The 19896-nt window shown below is 54.0% G+C and overlaps 1 protein-coding gene across 2 annotated transcripts in view; it reads left to right on the forward strand.

The window, feature by feature from the left end:
• scarf1 (scavenger receptor class F, member 1) overlaps window positions 1–19896 on the forward strand; it is a 45050-nt gene that overhangs the window by 4960 nt on the left and 20194 nt on the right. Inside the window, exons 1-7 of one of the 2 annotated variants that reach the window (XM_068008545.1) lie at window positions 922–1703; window positions 6281–6342; window positions 8061–8162; window positions 10944–11466; window positions 15147–15365; window positions 16413–16541; window positions 17342–17445. In XM_068008545.1, coding sequence (XP_067864646.1) covers window positions 1603–1703; window positions 6281–6342; window positions 8061–8162; window positions 10944–11466; window positions 15147–15365; window positions 16413–16541; window positions 17342–17445 — 1240 coding nt within the window. In that variant the 5' untranslated portion in view covers window positions 922–1602. Of the gene's footprint in view, window positions 1–921; window positions 1704–6280; window positions 6343–8060; window positions 8163–10943; window positions 11467–15146; window positions 15366–16412; window positions 16542–17341; window positions 17446–19896 lie in introns of those variants that run through there. The other variant, XM_068008546.1, reaches the window with a different exon arrangement.

Genomic DNA, 19896 nt, shown 5'->3' on the forward strand with positions numbered 1-19896 from the left:
CGCTGCACTGTCTGAGGGTCAGTACTGAGGGAGCGCTGCACTGTCGGAGGGTCAGTACTGAGGGAGCGCTGCACTGTCGGAGGGTCAGTACTGAGGGAGCGCTGCACTGTCGGAGGGTCAGTACTGAGGGAGCGCTGCACTGTCGGAGGGTCAGTACTGAGGGAGCGCTGCACTGTCGGAGGGTCAGTACTGAGGGAGTGCTGCACTGTCGGAGGGTCAGTACTGAGGGAGTGCTGCACTGTCGGAGGGTCAGTACTGAGGGAGTGCTGCACTGTCGGAGGGTCAGTACTGAGGGAGTGCTGCACTGTCGGAGGGTCAGTACTGAGGGAGTGCTGCACTGTCGGAGGGTCAGTACTGAGGGAGTGCTGCACTGTCGGAGGGTCAGTACTGAGGGAGTGCTGCACTGTCGGAGGGTCAGTACTGAGGGAGTGCTGCACTGTCGGAGGGTCAGTACTGAGGGAGTGCTGCACTGTCGGAGGGTCAGTACTGAGGGAGTGCTGCACTGTCGGAGGGTCAGTACTGAGGGAGTGCTGCACTGTCGGAGGTTCAGTACTGAGGGAGTGCTGCACTGTCGGAGGGTCAGTACTGAGGGAGTGCTGCACTGTCGGAGGGTCAGTACTGAGGGAGTGCTGCACTGTCGGAGGGTCAGTACTGAGGGAGCGCTGCACTGTCGGAGGTGCCGTCTTTCGAACGAGACGTTAAACTGAGGCCCCGTCTGCCCCCTCAGGTGGCTGTAAAAGATCCCAGGGCCAGTAATGGAAGAGCAGGGGGAGTTCTCCCCGGTGTCCTGGGGCCAATATTTATCCCTCAACCAACGTCACTAAAAGCAGATTATCTGGTCATTATCACATTTCTGTTTGTGGGATCTTGCTGTGCGCAAATTGGCTGCCGGGTTTCCTCCACTACAAACAGTGACGACACTTCAAAAAGTACCTCATTGCTTTGGGACGTCCCGAAGTGGTGAAAGGTGCGATCGAAAGGGAAATCTTTCTTTCTTTACTTGTCAGAAAATAGGGACATCAATGGAAACTACACTGAATAGAATCATCGAACCTGACAGCACAGAAGGAGGCCATTCGGCCCATCGTGCCTGTGCCGGCTCTTGTACAGCACTGTCCAATTAGTCCCACACCCCAGCTTTTTCCCATAACCCTGCGAATTAGTCCAATTCCCTTTTGAAAGTTCCCATGGAATCTTTCAGGGAGTGCGTTCCAGATCTTAACAACTCGCTGCGTAAAAACATTTCTGCTCGTTTCCTGTCTAGTTTGTGAGATTAATTGTCTTTGATTCTAGTTGTAAGTGTGGGTTTTTTTTTGTCCTTTCTCTGACACAAATATCTGATCTTCGTTTGCTTGCTTCTCCCGAGCTCTGTCTGCTGCTGGTGTTTGAATAGAAGGAACTGGTCACTTCCCCAGGAAAGAGCGACATTTCCTCAGGAGCAAGCCAGACACTGAGCTCAGGATCTGGGGACAGCGTGCTCTGTACCCGGGTACAGGACACCATTCACTCTGGGGCGTGGGGTAAGGGGGGAGAGGGCAGAGCCAACGAGAATCGACAAACCAGCTCCAGACAAAACACGGCAAGCTTGCACACCGACCAGCCATGGGACCCCTGCTCCTCCTGGTCAGCCTCTACCCTCTGACCTGGACCTCTCACATCCAGCCACTCAACCCCAACAGCACCAACATCTGTCAGTCAGCAAGGTAATTCCATCACTTTTGTTTGCCTTCTTGAATTTTTCCCCATAGTTGAGCGTTCTCTCTAAGATTGCTGTGTGTTCATCGCGGTCCTGACTCTCTTTGTATCTCCGAGCTTCTGTCTCCATCTCTGTGTCTGTTTCTCTCTCTCTCTCTCCTTTATTGGACTCAATCTCTGCCTCGCTCCCTGTTTATCCTTCTCTCACCAGCTCCCTGTCTGTCCCTGAGCGACTCTGTCCCTGAGCGACTCTGTCCCTGAGCGACTCTGTCCCTGAGCGACTCTGTCCCTGAGCGACTCTGTCCCTGAGCGACTCTGTCCCTGAGCGACTCTGTCCCTGAGCGACTCTGTCCCTGAGCGAGCCTGTCGCTGAGCGACTCTGTCCCTGAGCGACTCTGTCCCTGAGCGACTCTGTCCCTGAGCGAGTCTGTCCCTGAGCGAGTCTGTCCCTGAGCGAGTCTGTCCCTGAGCGACTCTGTCCCTGAGCGAGCCTGTCCCTGAGCGAGCCTGTCCCTGAGCGACTCTGTCCCTGAGCGACTCTGTCCCTGAGCGACTCTGTCCCTGAGCGAGTCTGTCCCTGAGCGACTCTGTCCCTGAGCGACTCTGTCCCTGAGCGACTCTGTCCCTGAGCGACTCTGTCCCTGAGCGACTCTGTCCCTGAGCGACTCTGTCCCTGAGCGACTCTGTCCCTGAGCGAGTCTGTCTCTGAGCGACTCTGTCCCTGAGCGACTCTGTCCCTGAGCGACTCTGTCCCTGAGCGACTCTGTCCCTGAGCGAGTCTGTCCCTGAGCGACTCTGTCCCTGAGCGACTCTGTCTCTGAGCGACTCTGTCCCTGAGCGAGCCTGTCCCTGAGCGAGCCTGTCCCTGAGCGAGTCTGTCCCTGAGCGACTCTGTCTCTGAGCGAGTCTGTCCCTGAGCGACTCTGTCTCTGAGCGACTCTGTCCCTGAGCGAGCCTGTCCCTGAGCGAGCCTGTCCCTGAGCGAGCCTGTCCCTGAGCGAGCCTGTCCCTGAGCGAGCCTGTCCCTGAGCGAGCCTGTCCCTGAGCGAGCCTGTCCCTGAGCGACTCTGTCCCTGAGCGACTCTGTCCCTGAGCGAGCCTGTCGCTGAGCGAGCCTGTCGCTGAGCGAGCCTGTCTCTGAGCGACTCTGTCCCTGAGCGACTCTGTCCCTGAGCGACTCTGTCCCTGAGCGAGCCTGTCCCTGAGCGAGCCTGTCACTGAGCGACTCTGTCCCTGAGCGACTCTGTCCCTGAGCGACTCTGTCCCTGAGCGAGTCTGTCCCTGAGCGACTCTGTCCCTGAGCGACTCTGTCCCTGAGCGAGCCTGTCCCTGAGCGACTCTGTCTCTGAGCGAGTCTGTCCCTGAGCGAGTCTGTCCCTGAGCGAGTCTGTCCCTGAGCGACTCTGTCCCTGAGCGACTCTGTCCCTGAGCGACTCTGTCCCTGAGCGACTCTGTCCCTGAGCGAGTCTGTCCCTGAGCGAGTCTGTCTCTGAGCGACTCTGTCCCTGAGCGACTCTGTCCCTGAGCGACTCTGTCCCTGAGCGACTCTGTCCCTGAGCGACTCTGTCCCTGAGCGACTCTGTCCCTGAGCGACTCTGTCCCTGAGCGACTCTGTCCCTGAGCGACTCTGTCCCTGAGCGACTCTGTCCCTGAGCGACTCTGTCCCTGAGCGACTCTGTCTCTGAGCGACTCTGTCCCTGAGCGAGCCTGTCCCTGAGCGAGTCTGTCCCTGAGCGACTCTGTCTCTGAGCGAGTCTGTCCCTGAGCGACTCTGTCTCTGAGCGACTCTGTCCCTGAGCGAGCCTGTCCCTGAGCGAGCCTGTCCCTGAGCGAGCCTGTCCCTGAGCGAGCCTGTCGCTGAGCGACTCTGTCCCTGAGCGACTCTGTCCCTGAGCGACTCTGTCCCTGAGCGACTCTGTCCCTGAGCGACTCTGTCCCTGAGCGAGCCTGTCGCTGAGCGAGCCTGTCTCTGAGCGACTCTGTCCCTGAGCGACTCTGTCCCTGAGCGACTCTGTCCCTGAGCGAGCCTGTCGCTGAGCGACTCTGTCCCTGAGCGACTCTGTCCCTGAGCGACTCTGTCCCTGAGCGAGTCTGTCCCTGAGCGAGTCTGTCCCTGAGCGACTCTGTCCCTGAGCGAGCCTGTCCCTGAGCGACTCTGTCTCTGAGCGAGTCTGTCCCTGAGCGAGTCTGTCCCTGAGCGAGTCTGTCCCTGAGCGACTCTGTCCCTGAGCGACTCTGTCCCTGAGCGACTCTGTCCCTGAGCGACTCTGTCCCTGAGCGACTCTGTCCCTGAGCGAGCCTGTCCCTGAGCGACTCTGTCCCTGAGCGACTCTGTCCCTGAGCGACTCTGTCCCTGAGCGAGCCTGTCCCTGAGCGAGCCTGTCTCTGAGCGACTCTGTCCCTGAGCGACTCTGTCCCTGAGCGACTCTGTCCCTGAGCGACTCTGTCCCTGAGCGACTCTGTCTCTGAGCGAGCCTGTCCCTGAGCGAGCCTGTCCCTGAGCGAGCCTGTCCCTGAGCGACTCTGTCCCTGAGCGAGCCTGTCGCTGAGCGAGCCTGTCTCTGAGCGACTCTGTCCCTGAGCGACTCTGTCCCTGAGCGAGCCTGTCGCTGAGCGACTCTGTCTCTGAGCGACTCTGTCCCTGAGCGACTCTGTCCCTGAGCGAGTCTGTCCCTGAGCGAGTCTGTCCCTGAGCGACTCTGTCCCTGAGCGACTCTGTCCCTGAGCGACTCTGTCCCTGAGCGACTCTGTCCCTGAGCGACTCTGTCCCTGAGCGACTCTGTCTCTCTGCCTCACTTTCTCTCTCAGAGGCTCCCCAATGTGGCCCCTTTAAGTTGTTGCTTGTCTCTCTGTCGCCTCCTTTGCTGGGACCCCAGTATTTGGGTTACTTTGAGGCCCTCAGCCCATCACTTCCTCTGGGGATGTGACTCACACTCGAGCGGGGATTGTATTGTGTTGAACTCACCATCTAAACACAGGCTCATCTCACGGGTTAAAAATGAGCAACTTGTAATACTGGAGATAATAATTGGTACAAGTGCAGGAGTGAGTGGAAAAGATGATTTACTGTAAACTCTGCACTCTGACCCCTGTTTCATTCAATCTCTGCTGTTAGTTTGTTTCGGTCACTGACATTTACACAGCTGTTAAATCCCAGTCAGTACAACGATTCACCTCCTGTATAGAGAGGGGGGGTCACTCCAGGGGGTGGGGGTGAGGGAGAGGGAGAGGGAGGGGGGTCACTCCAGGGGCTGGGGGAGAGGGAGAGGGAGGGGGGTCACTCCAGGGGCTGGGAGTGAGGGAGAGGGGGTCACTCCAGGGGCTGGGGGTGAGGGAGAGGGAGAGGGAGAGAGGGTCACTCCGGGGTCTGGGAGTGAGGGAGAGGGGGTCACTCCAGGGGCTGGGAGTGAGGGAGAGGGAGAGGGAGAGGGGGTCACTCCAGGGGCTGAGGGAGAGGGAGAGGGAGAGAGGGTCACTCCGGGGTCTGGGGGTGAGGGAGAGGGAGAGAGGGTCACTCCGGGGTCTGGGGGTGAGGGAGAGGGAGAGGGAGAGAGGGTCACTCCGGGGTCTGGGGATGAGGGAGAGGGAGGGGGGTCACTCCAGGGGCTGGGGGTGAGGGAGAGGGAGAGGGAGAGAGGGTCACTCCGGGGTCTGCGGATGAGGGAGAGGGAGAGGGGGGTCACTCCAGGGGCTGGGGGTGAGGGAGAGGGAGAGAGGGTCACTCCGGGGTCTGGGGATGAGGGAGAGGGAGGGGGAGAGAGGGTCACTCCGGGGTCTGGGGATGAGGGAGAGGGAGAGAGGGTCACTCCAGGGGCTGGGGGTGAGGGAGAGGGAGAGGGAGAGAGGGTCACTCCGGGGTCTGGGGATGAGGGAGAGGGAGAGGGGGGTCACTCCAGGGGCTGGGGGTGAGGGAGAGGGAGAGGGAGAGAGGGTCACTCCGGGGTCTGGGGATGAGGGAGAGGGAGAGAGGGTCACTCCGGGGTCTGGGGATGAGGGAGAGGGAGAGGGGGGTCACTCCAGGGGCTGGGGGTAAGGGCCATGCAACCTTCTCCTGTAATTTGATTGGCTGTTACCTTTACGCACACTGATCAGACGCTCCCCACCGTGGCTCAGTCGGAACATGCACCACTGGGTGTGGCGCTGAGCCCCCACACACAGAGCAGGAAAGACCCAGGCTCCATTCTCGGCCTGTGCTCAGTTAACGGATCCCTCACTCGGAGAATCTTGGTTCCCACCTGAGGCCCAGGGAGGGAGCTGGCCGACGGCGACACTAACAGCAGGCCTTCAGACTGCTCCAAACCTTGTGTTGGAGGCCACATCTTGAGGGAGTTTCATTCCCCTTCCCGTTCCCAGATACCTCCCTCCAGCTGCTCAAACGCACAGATCCTGGTGTTTTTGATTCAGGCTTTATTCCCCAATGAGGCAACAGCCCCTTTGCCAAACCTCCAGGCCCAGGAGATTCAATCAGGACAACCCAGCGAACGGGAAATGGCCCAGAGGCGGGGGGGGGGGTACACGTGGCCCTCAGACATTGCCACAGACCAAATCGATTGTCAGTAACTCTCACACCTTCCTCGTCTTGCAGCGTTCCTCCCACATTGACCTGCTGTCCGGGCTGGAGACAGCGAGGGGACGAGTGCAGTATCGGTAAGTCCTCATCGCAACTTGTCGAAAATGTTTAAAAATTTTAATGAAACAAGTGTCTTGTATTGACAGTGAGAGCTGGAGGTGACATTCGGTACCTGACCTGTGACCCCTTCGATGTGAGTGACTGACTGTTATTTGGGTGGGATTGTGTGGTTGGTTAATTGGTTAATTGGTTGGTTAAGGATGTTGGGCGGGATTGTACTTGGTTGAGAGAAGGTTAGCGGGTGGTACGGCACCAGTCACTAGATTATCGGTTAGTTACCGGCCCTTCGCTCCAGCCAATCCGTGTCGGACTTTATCCTCCACCCGTGCAACTAGTTCTGGTTTTGCTCTGGATTTTTATTTGGCGACAAAACTACAAAAATTATCGTCATCGACCGTCTCCCTCCTCAGAGTGTTTTCATTCTCGGGGTGTGGCCGTCGCTGGCTAGGCCGGCATTTATTGCCCGTCCCTGGTTACCCTGAGGAGGAGGTGGTGGGGCCGCTTTCTGGAACCGTGTGGTGATATTGGGGGGTCTCGATGGTGTTGGGTAATGGTGATAAAGTGACCTCACTACGATGGTGGGGTGAGGGTGGGGGTGAGGGTGGGGGTGAGGGTGGGGGGTGAGGGTGGGGGCTGAGGGTGGGGGGTGAGGGTGGGGGGTGAGGGTGGGGGGTGAGGGTGGGGGCTGAGGGTGGGGGCTGAGGGTGGGGGTGAGGGTGGGGTGAGGGTGGGGGGTGAGGGTGAGGGTGAGGGTGGGGCTGAGGGTGGGGGTCTCGGTGAAGGTGAGAGTGGGGGTGGGGGTGAGGGTGGGGGTCTCGGTGAAGGTGAGGGTGGGGGTCTCGGTGAAGGTGAGGGTGGGGGTGGGGCTGAGGGTGGGAGTGAGGGTGGGGGTGAGGGTGGGGCTGAGGGTGAGGGTGACGGTGAGTAATTTGTTGCGGCCAGTAATTTATTACTCGGAGCCACTCAGAAAACCCGCGACTTTCCTCCTTGGGACTCGGAGACACCAGCGGACAGCAAAGGTGGGATATCACGACACACCGAACCATTTGCCGCTCTGGCAGGTTGTCGCAAGGCCTGAGTTTCGGGTTGGGATCTGGTGTGGGAGGGGGTGCTGAGACTGACAGGTGATATACGGTGTGTTACGGTTCACCAAAGGTGTGTATTGGGATATTGGGAGGGTATGTGCGATGTGATTGGCTGGGTGAGGGGGTTTAGCGGTATGTTAATCACCTCCCCTTTTATGATTGCTTTTGGCGGGTGTTGGCCATGACTCAGTGGGCCCCCCTCTCACCTCGGAGTCAGAAGGTCGTGTGTTCGAGCCCCACTCCAGAGACCTGAGCTCATAATCCAGGCCGACGCTCCCAGTGCCAGTACTGAGGGAGTGCTGCACTGTCAGAGGTGCCGTCTTTCAGATGAAACATTAAACCGAGGCCCCGTCTGCCCTCTCAGGTGGATGTAAAAGATCCCACGGCCACTATTTGAAGAAGAGCAGGGGGGAGTTCTCCCTGGGGCCAATATTTATCCCTCAACCAACATCACTAAAAACAGATTATCTGATCATTTATCTCATTGCTGTTTGTGGGATCTTGCTGTGCACAAATTGGCTGCCACGTTTCCTACATTACAACAGTGACTACACTTCAAAAGTACTTCATTGGCTGTAAAGCGCTTTGGGACGTCCTGAGGTTGTGAAAGGTGATATATAAATGCAAATCCTTCTTTTATTTCCTCCTAGCAATCTGCGAGCCACCGAACTCCTGCAGACCCGAGGAGATCTGTGTCAGACCGGGAGTATGCCGCTGTCCCCACGGATTCTTCGCAGCCAAATGCACGACCAGTAAGTGTTGTGTACTCACCTTCCACTCTCCATAAACTTCAGCTCGTCCAAAACTCTGCTGCCCCCCCGTATCCTGACTCGCACCGAGTCCCGTTCACCCATCACCCCCTGTGCTCGCTGACCTACATTGGCTCCCGGTCCGGGAACACCTCGATTTTAAAATTCTCATCCTCGTGTTCAAATCCCTCCATGGCCCTCGCCCCTCCCTATCTCTGTAACCTCCTCCAGCCCGACAACCCTCCGAGATCTCTGCGCTCCTCCAATTCTGGCCTCTTGCGCGTCCCCGATTTTAATCGCTCCACCATTGGCGGCCGTGCCTTCAGCTGCCTGGGCCCTAAGCTCTGGAATTCCCTCCCTAAACCTCTCCGCCTCTCTCTCCTCCTTTAAGACGCTCCTTAAAACCTACCTCTTTGACCAAGCTTTTGGTCACCTGTCCTAATATCTCTTGTGGCTCGGTGTCAAATTTTGTTTGATAATCGCTCCTGCGGAGCGCCTCAGGACGTCTCACTGCGTTAAAGGCGCTATATAAATGGGAGTTGTTGTGTAACCATGCGGGGAGTGTCCGAATGAAACATTTCCTGGTCTGCGGATGGAACCTGCCGTCCGGTCCCAGCCCATCCTTCCTGGCCTTACTCGACCTGTCGATCCGTTGCCAGGATTCTCAGTTGTTGCTTCTTCTCCCGCCCGGTGTTCTCCAGCGAGGGGAAGCAAAGGGACGCGGCTGACAATCTCACTGCTCGGATTCATCAGCGAATGAGAAAACACAGACACGATTAAAACCGATCCTTCTCCTCAAAGCAGAGAAGGTTACGGGGAGATTTAGTAGAGGTGTTCAAAATCATGAGGGGTTTGCTCGAGTAAATAGTGAGGGGAAACAGCTTCCAGTGGCAGGAGGGTCGGTAACCAGAGGACGCAGATTTAAGATAATTGGGGGAAAAAGCCAGAGGGGAGATGAGGAGAATTTTTTTACGCAGTGAGTTGTGATGATTACATAGAATTACATAGAATTTACACAGAAACAGGCCATTCGGCCCCACAGGTCTGTGCTGGTGTTTATGCTCCACACGAGCCTCCTCCCTCCCTACTTCATCTCACCCTATCAGCATATCCTTCTATTCCTTTCTCCCTCATGTGTTTATCCAGCTTCCCCTTAAATGTATCTACACTATTCACCTCAACTACTCCTTGTGGGAGTGAGTTCCACATTCTCACCACTCTCTGGGTAAAGAGGTTTCTCCTGAATTCCCTGGACTGCGCTGCCTGAAAGGACGGTGGGAACAGATTGAATAGTAACTTTCAAAAGGGAATTGGATAAATACTTGAAAAGGAAAGAAATTCGAGGGCTCTGGGGAAAGAGCGGGGGAGCGGGACTAATTGGATAGATCTTCCAAAGGGCCGGCACAGGCACGATGGGCCAAATGGCCTCCTCCTGTGCTGTAAGATTCTGTGATTAAACACAGTCCCCTCCCAGGCTCAGCGGGCGAGTACATCATCGCCTGTTAAGGCACTGAGCCAGACAGACCAGGGAGGCACCAGGCTCAATCTGAAACCTTTCCTCTGTTAGCCTTTGTGGGAGTGAGAATGCGATAGCTGCCCCTGAGCTGGATAAGGAAGAACCAGGAATCCCTGATCCTAATCCCAATCCCTGCTGGAAAGCGGGAATGTATTGCCATCAGCTGAGGTTGGGTTTTGGGGCGTCCACTGTGATGCCCTCCACAGTCAAATAGCCGGCACGCACTATCTAGGCTCATGCGTGATGGTTGGAAAGATCAAACCAGCTACAGGAGAGCGTCAGAATTTCACTCAGCACCTTCAGAACAGTGGGGGAGACTGGGAAAGAAGCACTTCCATCATTTATTTAATTTGTCCTTGGGATTTCTTCGTCTCCAAGATTGGGACCATCCATTCAGCTGCCTCTGCTGCTTCTTCCCCCTTCCCCTTGCCCACTAAGCCCACCCTTTCCTCCAATTCCCTCCCCACCTTAACCTTGGACCCTCCTCTCTCTACAATCTGCAGCAGGAGCCCAAACCCAGCCCTTTCTGAATCCGAGGCGGGAATACTCCCCCTGAGCCAGTGGTCACTCCGTCTGGACATGTGCACCCAGCGGGAAGTTAACCCCCTATTCAGAGACCCCCCCCCCCATATTCTAGTCTCCGCTCGCCAGGACTGTCTGGAATGGGGCTCGAACCCTTCACCTTCTGACTCAGAGGTGGGAAGTGTCTAGACCTGATGGTCTGGCCATCATGGGGCTGATCTTTACCTGCCCGTGTATATCAGCGGTGGCTCAGTGATTAACACTCCCTCTCCCTCTCTCTCTCCCTCTCTCTCTCTCTCGCCTCTTTGAGTCTGAAGGTCGTGGGTTCAAGCCCCACTCCAGAGACTTGAGCCCATAATCCAGGCTGACACTCCCACTGCAGTACTGAGGGAGTGCTGCACTGTCAGAGGTGCCGTCTTTCGGATGAGACGTAAAACTGAGGCCCCGTCTGCCCCTCTCAGGTGGATGTAAAAGATCCCACGGCCACTATTGGAAGAAGAGCAGGGGAGTTCTCCTGGGGCCAATATTTATCCCTCAACCAACATCACTAAAAAACAGATGATCTGGTCATTATCACATTGCTGTTTGTGGGATCTTGCTGTGTGCAAATTGGCTGCTACGTTTCGTACATTACTACACCTCAAATGTACTTCATTGGCCGTAAAGCGCTTTGGGACGTCCTGAGGTGTTGAAAGATGCGATGGAAATGCCAGCTCTTTCCTTTCTTCCTCCTCTTATTTCTGCAGGATGCCCTGACCAGTTCTGGGGACCGGATTGCCGGGATAGCTGCACGTGCCATCCGAACGGGAAGTGCGACGCGGTCTCGGGGAGGTGCTCCTGCAACCGGGACCGCTGGGGGGCGAACTGCGCCAGGAGCTGCCGATGCCAGCACGGGCACTGCCACCCCAGCTCGGGACGCTGTCTCTGCCAGCCCGGCTGGTGGGGCGCTGAGTGCAGCGTCGCCTGCCAGTGCCGCGACAGGTCGTCCACCTGCGATCAGCTGAGCGGCAGGTGCAACTGCTCCTCGGGGTTCTGGGGAAGGAGGTGCAACATCCAGTGCTTCTGCACCGGCTCCGCCTGCGACCAGCTCACGGGAGTGTGCGAGTGCCGCGAGGGGTGGTGGGGCACGCTGTGCAAGCGACGGTGCTCCTGCCGACATGGGGCATGTAACCCCGGGAACGGGATCTGCGCTTGTCATGCCGGTTTCCAAGGGAGGGACTGCGACGTGCCGTGTACAGCCGGGCTCTACGGAGAAGGCTGCAGCAGACGGTAAGAGCAAAGCAACATTATCAGGTATCGTAACGTCAGCGGCGTATCCAGTATACACTGTATGTAGTTATAGTGTGGTATTTGATGAGATTACACAGAATGTACAGCACAGAAACAGGCCGTTCGGCCCATCTGGTCCATGCCGGTGTTTATGCTCCACACGAGCCTCCTCCCTCCCCTCTTCATCTCACCCTATCAGCATATCCTTCTATTCCTTTCTCCCTCATGTGTTTATCCAGCTTCCCCTTAAATGTATCTACACTATTCACCTCAACTACTCCTTGTGGGAGTGTGGATGGTGTGTAGCACATCGCCTATATTTATACACAGATATATAGTTATGGATGTATTTGTCCACTGTCATCCAATAGAAACCACTGACTAACCACAGGTGTAAATATTCTTTCTGAATTGTAAATAAAAAATGACACTAAAAATATAAGATAGTCACTAATAAATCCAATCGGGAATTCAGGAGAAACTTCTTTACCCAGAGAGTGGTGAGAATGTGGAACTCACTCCCACAAGGAGTAGTTGAGGTGAATAGTGTAGATGGATTTAAGGGGAAGCTGGATAAACACACGAGGGAGAAAGGAATAGAAGGATATGCTGATAGGGTGAGATGAAGTAGGGAGGGAGGAGGCTCGTGTGGAGCATAAACACCAGCATGGACCTGTTGGGCCGAATGGCCTTTTTCTGTGCTGTACATTCTATGTAATGATCACCATCTTTGGTCATGTGATCTCAATATTCGTACGGTGTGTCTATTTAAACATTAATCTTTTTGTTGGTAAAATGATAAAAGGAAAAGCAGAGAGTGAGAGTGTTTCACTTCCTTGGTCACTGGATGGCGGGAGATGTTTGTTCAGTAATCACCGTGTGATGTACATTTACCTGCAGTGTGTGTGAGGCATTTTCTACTAAAATTAATGCTTGTGGTTAAAACTGTGTCACCCAACAGCTGGTGCTGGGCAGGGATTTCTATTGGACGACACTGGTTTATATTTCACTTACACACCGTTTTTCCACACCTAATCACTAGTGTGCACTCTGTGCCCGTCCAAACCAGCACCTGAAGCTGTGCAAATCAGCCTGAGCTCAGAATATTGGGAGCAAACAGCCCGTTTCCAGAGTCAGTGTAGATCCCGTCACTAGTGATTCCAGTCTGAACTACACCACTGGGGGAAAATTCAGAGCGTGTGAGGCCGGTATTTGGAGCTGAGGAGCAGAGAGGGATGTTCAGGCATGGACAGACCACACTGTATGTATTATGTAGGGTAGGGTATAGAACATACAGCATGTAATGTATTGAGTATAATTGATTCCATAGTGTACATCATGTTTAATATCAGGAGTCTGACTAACACTGGTCGTTCTCTGTAATAACATCATTCAGGAAGCTTTCCTCTGGTCAGTTTAATAGCAAAATCGTATATGGATAAATATTTGAAAAGGAAAAATTTGCAAGGTATGGGGAAACAGCAGAGGAGTGGGACTAAATTGGACAGCTCTTTCAAAGAGCAGGCACAAGCAAGAGGGGCCGAGTGGCCTCCTTCTGTACTTGTATCATTCTCTATGATTCTCACACAGCGAGACGTGCCCCACCAGTATGTGGTTGATTATATAGTACAGAATATTGTATATTGGAAAGAAAGAGCTTGCATTTATATAGCGCCTTTCACATCCTCAAGACCCCACTAGACGCTTCATAGAAGATGAAGTACTTGTTGAAGTGTAGTCACCGTTGTTATGTAGGCAAACACGGCAGTCAATTCAAGCAGAGCAAGGTCCCAAAAACAGCAGTGACATAAATGCCCAGTTAGTCTGGTTTTGGTTATGTCGATTGAGGGATAAATATTGACCAGGTCACCGGGGAGAACCCCCCTGCTCTTCTTCCAATAGTGGCCGTGAGATCTTTTACATCCACCTGAGAGGGCAGATGGGGCCTCGGTTTAACGTCTCATCCAAAAGACGGCACCTCCGTTAGTGCAGCGCTCCCTCAGTACTGACCCTCCGACAGTGCAGCGCTCCCTCAGTACTGACCCTCCGACAGTGCGGCGCTCCCTCAGCACTGACCCTCCGACAGTGCAGCGCTCCCTCAGTACTGACCCTCCGACAGTGCAGCGCTCCCTCAGCACTGACCCTCCGACAGTGCAGCGCTCCCTCAGTACTGACCCTCCGACAGTGCGGCGCTCCCTCAGCACTGACCCTCCAACAGTGCAGCGCTCCCTCAGTACCGACCCTCTGACAGTGCAGCGCTCCCTCAGTACTGACCCTCCGACAGTGCGGCGCTCCCTCAGCACTGACCCTCCGACAGTGCAGCGCTCCCTCAGTACTGACCCTCCGACAGTGCAGCGCTCCCTCAGCACTGACCCTCCGACAGTGCAGCGCTCCCTCAGTACCGACCCTCCGACAGTGCAGCGCTCCCTCAGTACCGACCCTCCGACAGTGCAGCGCTCCCTCAGTACTGACCCTCCGACAGTGCAGCGCTCCCTCAGTACTGCACTGGGAGTGTCGGCCTGGATTACATGCTCAAGTCTCTGGAGTGAGGACTTGAATGCATGACTTTAAAATGTCTGTTTGCCCTGGTCCAATTATCTGCCCCTTCTAATCCCTTCCATCTGAAGACTACATTTGCTCTTCATTCCCTTGTGTGCACTAGGGGAGGTCGACCAGTATACTTATAGATATTGCACATTTACTGTATTTTATGCGCAGATTGCTGTCACTGCATGCTGTACAATACTAGAACAATCGCATAGTATTACACCAGCCATAACTGGCTGTAACTATATAATGTGTTAAAAATCTTAGGACTGCCTGCACTTCCTGTAAACCTTTTCTGTTATAAATTCCTACGTCCACTTTTACAACGGAGAAAACCAATGTAAACTGTCACGCTGTAATTACACCCTCCTTCTAGTGGGGCACTGCAGTACCACCACTGGCGGCAGGATAAGCTCGCTGACCTCCATTGGCTCCCCGTCCACCAAGGCCTCGATTTTAAAATGTTCATCCTCATGTTCAAATCCCTCCACGGCCCTCGCTCCCTCCCTATCTCTGTAACCTCCTCCAGCCCCTACAACCCTCCGAGATCTCGGCGCTCCTCCAATTCTGGCCTCTTGCACATCCCCGATTTTAATCGCTCCACCATTGGCGGCCTAGACCCTAAGCTCTGGAATTCCCTCCCTAAACCCCTCCGCCCCTCTCTCCTCCTTTAAGACGCTCCTTAAAACCTACCTCTTTGACCGAGCTTTTGGTCACCTGTCGTAGTATCTCCTTATGTGGTTCGGTGTCAAATTTTGTTTGATAATTTTCCCCCTGTGAAACGCCTCGGGACGTTTTACTACATTAAAGGTTCTATAAATATACACGTTGTTGTTGTTGTTGTTGTTGTTGTAATTACAGTGTGACAAGTTTACATAGGTTTTTCCATTATAAAAGTGGACGTAAGAATTTATAATAGAAATGTAAAAGTAAGGTCAGAATGTCTGACTTTACACTGGGCTCTGAGTTACGACTGTGTGTCCTGGTCCAGGCCCACTTTACCTGAACACTATACGTGGACTTTACCTCCCCGCGTTCGATGCCCGGGGGAGCTCGGCTATTCTGTTATAAATCTCTGCGACTAGGCGCGCCGTCCGTTCGAATACCTGACGTGCGTTGTCCTTCCCTCACAGGTGCGGCCGCTGTATGGGAGCCCAGCCCTGCTCTCCCGTCGATGGTTTCTGTCTGGCCTGCGAGCCAGGCTGGAACGGGAGCCGCTGTGACCAGCCCTGCTCCCCGGGCTTCCACGGAGACAAGTGCACGGAGAAGTGCCCCGGGTGCCGGGATGGGGAATTCTGCAACGCGGAGACCGGGATTTGTCACGCCTGCAATCCGGGATGGAGCGGGCCCAGGTACGGGAATCCTCTTCGCCTTTTGCTTTGTGTTTTGAAGCCGATTTCTTTGGGTGACAGAAGTGATTCGGTAAAGAAAGAACATGCATTTAGATAGTGCCTTTCACATCCTCAGGATGTCCCTGTGCTCGCTGACCTACATTGGCTCCCAGTCCAGCAAAGCCTCAATTTTAAAATTCTCATCCTTGTGTTCAAATCCCTCCATGGCCCTCGCCCCTCCCTATCTCTGTAACCTCCTCCAGCCCTACAACCCTCCGAGATCTCTGCGCTCCTCCAATTCTGGCCTCTTGCGCATCCCCGATTTTAATCGCTCCACCATTGGCGGCCGTGCCTTCAGCTGCCTCGGCCCTAAGCTCTGGAATTCCCTCCCTAAACCTCTCCGCCTCTCTCTCCTCCTTTAAGACGCTCCTTAAAACCTACCTCTTTGACCAAGCTTTTGGTCGCCTGTCCTAATATCTCCTTATGTGGCTCGGTGTCAAATTTTGTTTGATAATCGCTCCTGTGAAGCGCCTTGGGACGTTTTACTACGTTAAAGGTGCTATATAAATGCAAGTTGTTGTTGTTGTCCCAAAGTGTTTCACATGAATTATTTCTGACGGTTAGTTAGTTTTGCTTGGTAGGAATCGCAGCAGCCAGTTTGCGCACAGCAAGTTCCCACAAACTGCAATGAGATAGATGACGAGAGTATCTGTTTCTGATGTTAGTTGAGGGATAAATATTGGCCCAGGACACCGGGGAGAACTCCCCTGCTCTTCTTTGAATAGTGGCTGTGGGATCTTTTTACATCCACCTGAGAAGCAGACGGGGCCTCGGTTTAACGTCTCATCCGAAAGACGGCACCTCTGACAGTGCAGCACTCCCTCAGTACTGACACTGGGAGTGACAGCTGGATTATGGGCTTAATTCTCTGGAGTGCGGCTCGAACCCATGACCTTCTCACTGGTCCAGATTTAGCTAAGTCATGTTCCATGTTTGATATTTTTGACATTAGGAATCAGTTGTATAGTCTGTGGGGGCACAATGACTAATCTTTATGTTGGTGCCCAGGTGTGATTCGTTCTGTGTGCCTGGAACCTTTGGGGTGGGCTGCCAATCTACCTGTCCAGAGTGTTACCACGGAAAGTGTCATCACGTCACAGGGGTGTGCGTCTGTGACACGGGATATACTGGAGACAGGTAAGGAGTCAGTTGCAGTCCTATGTACACTTACATATACCTGACGAAGGAGGAAGCCTCCGAAAGCTTGTGAATTTAAAATAAAATTGCTGGACTATAACTTGGTGTTGTAAAATTGATTACACTTACATATACAAAGAGATTGTACACTTACATATACAAAGAGATTGTACACTTACATATACAAAGAGATTGTACACTTACATATACAAAGAGATTGTACACTTACATATACAAAGAGACAGGTACTACACACCTTTTGATACGCACAGTCGGAATTATACAGGGTAGCTGTTTATTCAACAGGGTAAGGGTCACTCACTGTGTAACTGGACAGAGTCGCTGTTTATTCAGGGTGAGGGTCACTCACTGTGTAACTGTACAGAGTCGCAGTTTATTCAGGGTGAGGGTCTCTCACTGTGTAACTGTACAGAGTCGCTGTTTATTCAGGGTGAGGGTCTCTCACTGTGTAACTGTACAGAGTCCCTGTTTATTCAGGGTGAGGGTCACTCACTGTGTAACTGGACAGAGTCGCTGTTTATTCAGGGTGAGGGTCACTCACTGTGTAACTGTACAGAGTCACTGTTTATTCAGGGTAAGGGTCACTCACTGTGTATCTGGACAGAGTCCCTGTTTATTCAGGGTAAGGGTCACTCACTGTGTAACTGTACAGAAACGCTGTGTGATCAGCAGGCCAAGAGTTAATTAATTCATCGAGAACTTTTGCTTACAAAACACAGCAGAATTTGAATGTCATTTTCCAGTCTTGCCCTCAGAGGTGATTTTGGTTGATTTTCTAGCTGTAATTCCACCTGCCCGAATGGATATCACGGAACAAACTGTTCAACGTCCTGTCGGTGTCTGGGAGCCTCCTGTGACCATGTGACTGGAGTGTGTCATTTCAGTAAGTAATTCCAACACTTTCCTGTTACCCCATGATTCAGTTCCTGAGATGGAGCCTGTTTCCACACCCATGTTTACTGTGTCTCAAATGTTCTGCTTTAATCATCATTAATGCCCTGTTTTCGATCCTCCCTCGGCTCAGGGACTCAGTGGACTGCCAGGAGTGGGACTGAACCACACTGCCCGGGATAGTCTGTGCTCAATTCGCTGATCTCAGCTCTGGTGACAGTAGTGGGCGCGACAATTAGTCCCGTTGCCCCTGGATGAGGAAAGGGGAAAAAATCCTGCTCACTGTCCAGTGGCCAAAGGGTGTGGGGAGTGAGCAGGAGAGTGGAATTAGACTGGGTGAGATATCGAAGGGTATGAGGAGTGGGAGTAGACTGAGTGGGATATTAATGGGTACGGGGAGTGGGGATTAGACTGGGTGGGGTATTAATGGGTACGGGGAGTGGGGGTAGACTGGGTGGGATATTAATGGGAGTGGGAGTAGACTGGGTGGGGTATTAATGGGTACAGGGAGTGGGGATTAGACTGGGTGGGGTATTAATGGGTACGGGGAGTGGGGATTAGACTGGGTGGGGTATTAATGGGTACGGGGAGTGGGGATTAGACTGGGTGGGATATTAATGGGTACGGGGAGTGGGAGTGGACTGGGTGGGGTATTAATGGGTACGGGGAGTGGGGATTAGACTGGGTGGGATATTAATGGGTACGGGGAGTGGGGATTAGACTGGGTGGGGTATTAATGGGTACAGGGAGTGGGGAATAGACTGGGTGGGGTATTAATGGGTACGGGGAGTGGGGAGTAGACTGGGTGGGGTATTAATGGGTACGGGGAGTGGGGAGTAGACTGGGTGGGGTATTAATGGGTACGGGGAGTGGGGAATTGACTGGGTGGGATATTAATGGGTACGGGGAGTGGGGAGTAGACTGGGTGGGGTATTAATGGGTACGGGGAGTGGGAGTGGACTGGGTGGGATATTAATGGGTACGGGGAGTGGGGAGTAGACTGGGTGGGATATTAATGGGTACGGGGAGTGGGGAGTAGACTGGGTGGGGTATTAATGGGTACGGGGAGTGGGGAATTGACTGGGTGGGATATTAATGGGTACGGGGAGTGGGGAGTAGACTGGGTGGGATATTAATGGGTACGGGGAGTGGGGATTAGACTGGGTGGGATATTAATGGGTGCAGGGAGTGGGGATTAGACTGGGTGGGGTATTAATGGGTACGGGGAGTGGGGATTAGACTGGGTGGGGTATTAATGGGTACGGGGAGTGGGGAATTGACTGGGTGGGATATTAATGGGTACGGGGAGTGGGGATTAGACTGGGTGGGGTATTAATGGGTACGGGGAGTGGGGAATTGACTGGGTGGGATATTAATGGGTACGGGGAGTGGGGATTAGACTGGGTGGGATATTAATGGGTGCAGGGAGTGGGGATTAGACTGGGTGGGGTATTAATGGGTACGGGGTGTGGGGATTAGACTGGGTGGGGTATTAATGGGTACGGGGAGTGGGGATTAGACTGGGTGGGATATTAATGGGTGCAGGGAGTGGGGATTAGACTGGGTGGGATATTAATGGGTATGAGGAGTGGGGATTAGACTGGGTGGGGTATTAATGGGTGCAGGGAGTGGGGATTAGACTGGGTGGGATATTAATGGGTGCGGGGAGTGGGGATTAGACTGGGTGGGATATTAATGGGTGCGGGGAGTGGGATTGGACTGGGTGGGGTATTAATGGGTACGGGGAGTGGGGATTAGACTGGGTGGGATATTAATGGGTGCAGGGAGTGGGGATTAGACTGGGTGGGGTATTAATGAGTGCGGGGAGTGGGATTAGACTGGGTGGGGTATTAATGGGTGCAGGGAGTGGGGATTAGACTGGGTGGGATATTAATGGGTGCAGGGAGTGGGGATTAGACTGGGTGGGGTATTAATGAGTGCGGGGAGTGGGGATTAGACTGGGTGGGGTATTAATGAGTGCGGGGAGTGGGATTAGACTGGGTGGGGTATTAATGAGTACGGGGAGTGGGATTAGACTGGGTGGGGTATTAATGAGTGCGGGGAGTGGGATTAGACTGGGAGGGGTATTAATGGGTACGGGGAGTGGGGATTAGACTGGGTGGGGTATTAATGAGTGCGGGGAGTGGGATTAGACTGGGTGGGGTATTAATGAGTGCGGGGAGTGGGATTAGACTGGGAGGGGTATTAATGGGTACGGGGAGTGGGGATTAGACTGGGTGGGGTATTAATGGGTACGAGGAGTGGGGATTAGACTGGGTGGGGTATTAATGGGTGCAGGGAGTGGGGATTAGACTGGGTGGGATATTAATGAGTGCGGGGAGTGGGATTAGACTGGGTGGGGTATTAATGAGTGCGGGGAGTGGGATTAGACTGGGAGGGGTATTAATGAGTGCGGGGAGTGGGATTAGACTGGGTGGGGTAT

Source organism: Heptranchias perlo, chromosome 28, assembly GCF_035084215.1.
Source record: "Heptranchias perlo isolate sHepPer1 chromosome 28, sHepPer1.hap1, whole genome shotgun sequence".
Taxonomy (NCBI): domain Eukaryota; kingdom Metazoa; phylum Chordata; class Chondrichthyes; order Hexanchiformes; family Hexanchidae; genus Heptranchias; species Heptranchias perlo.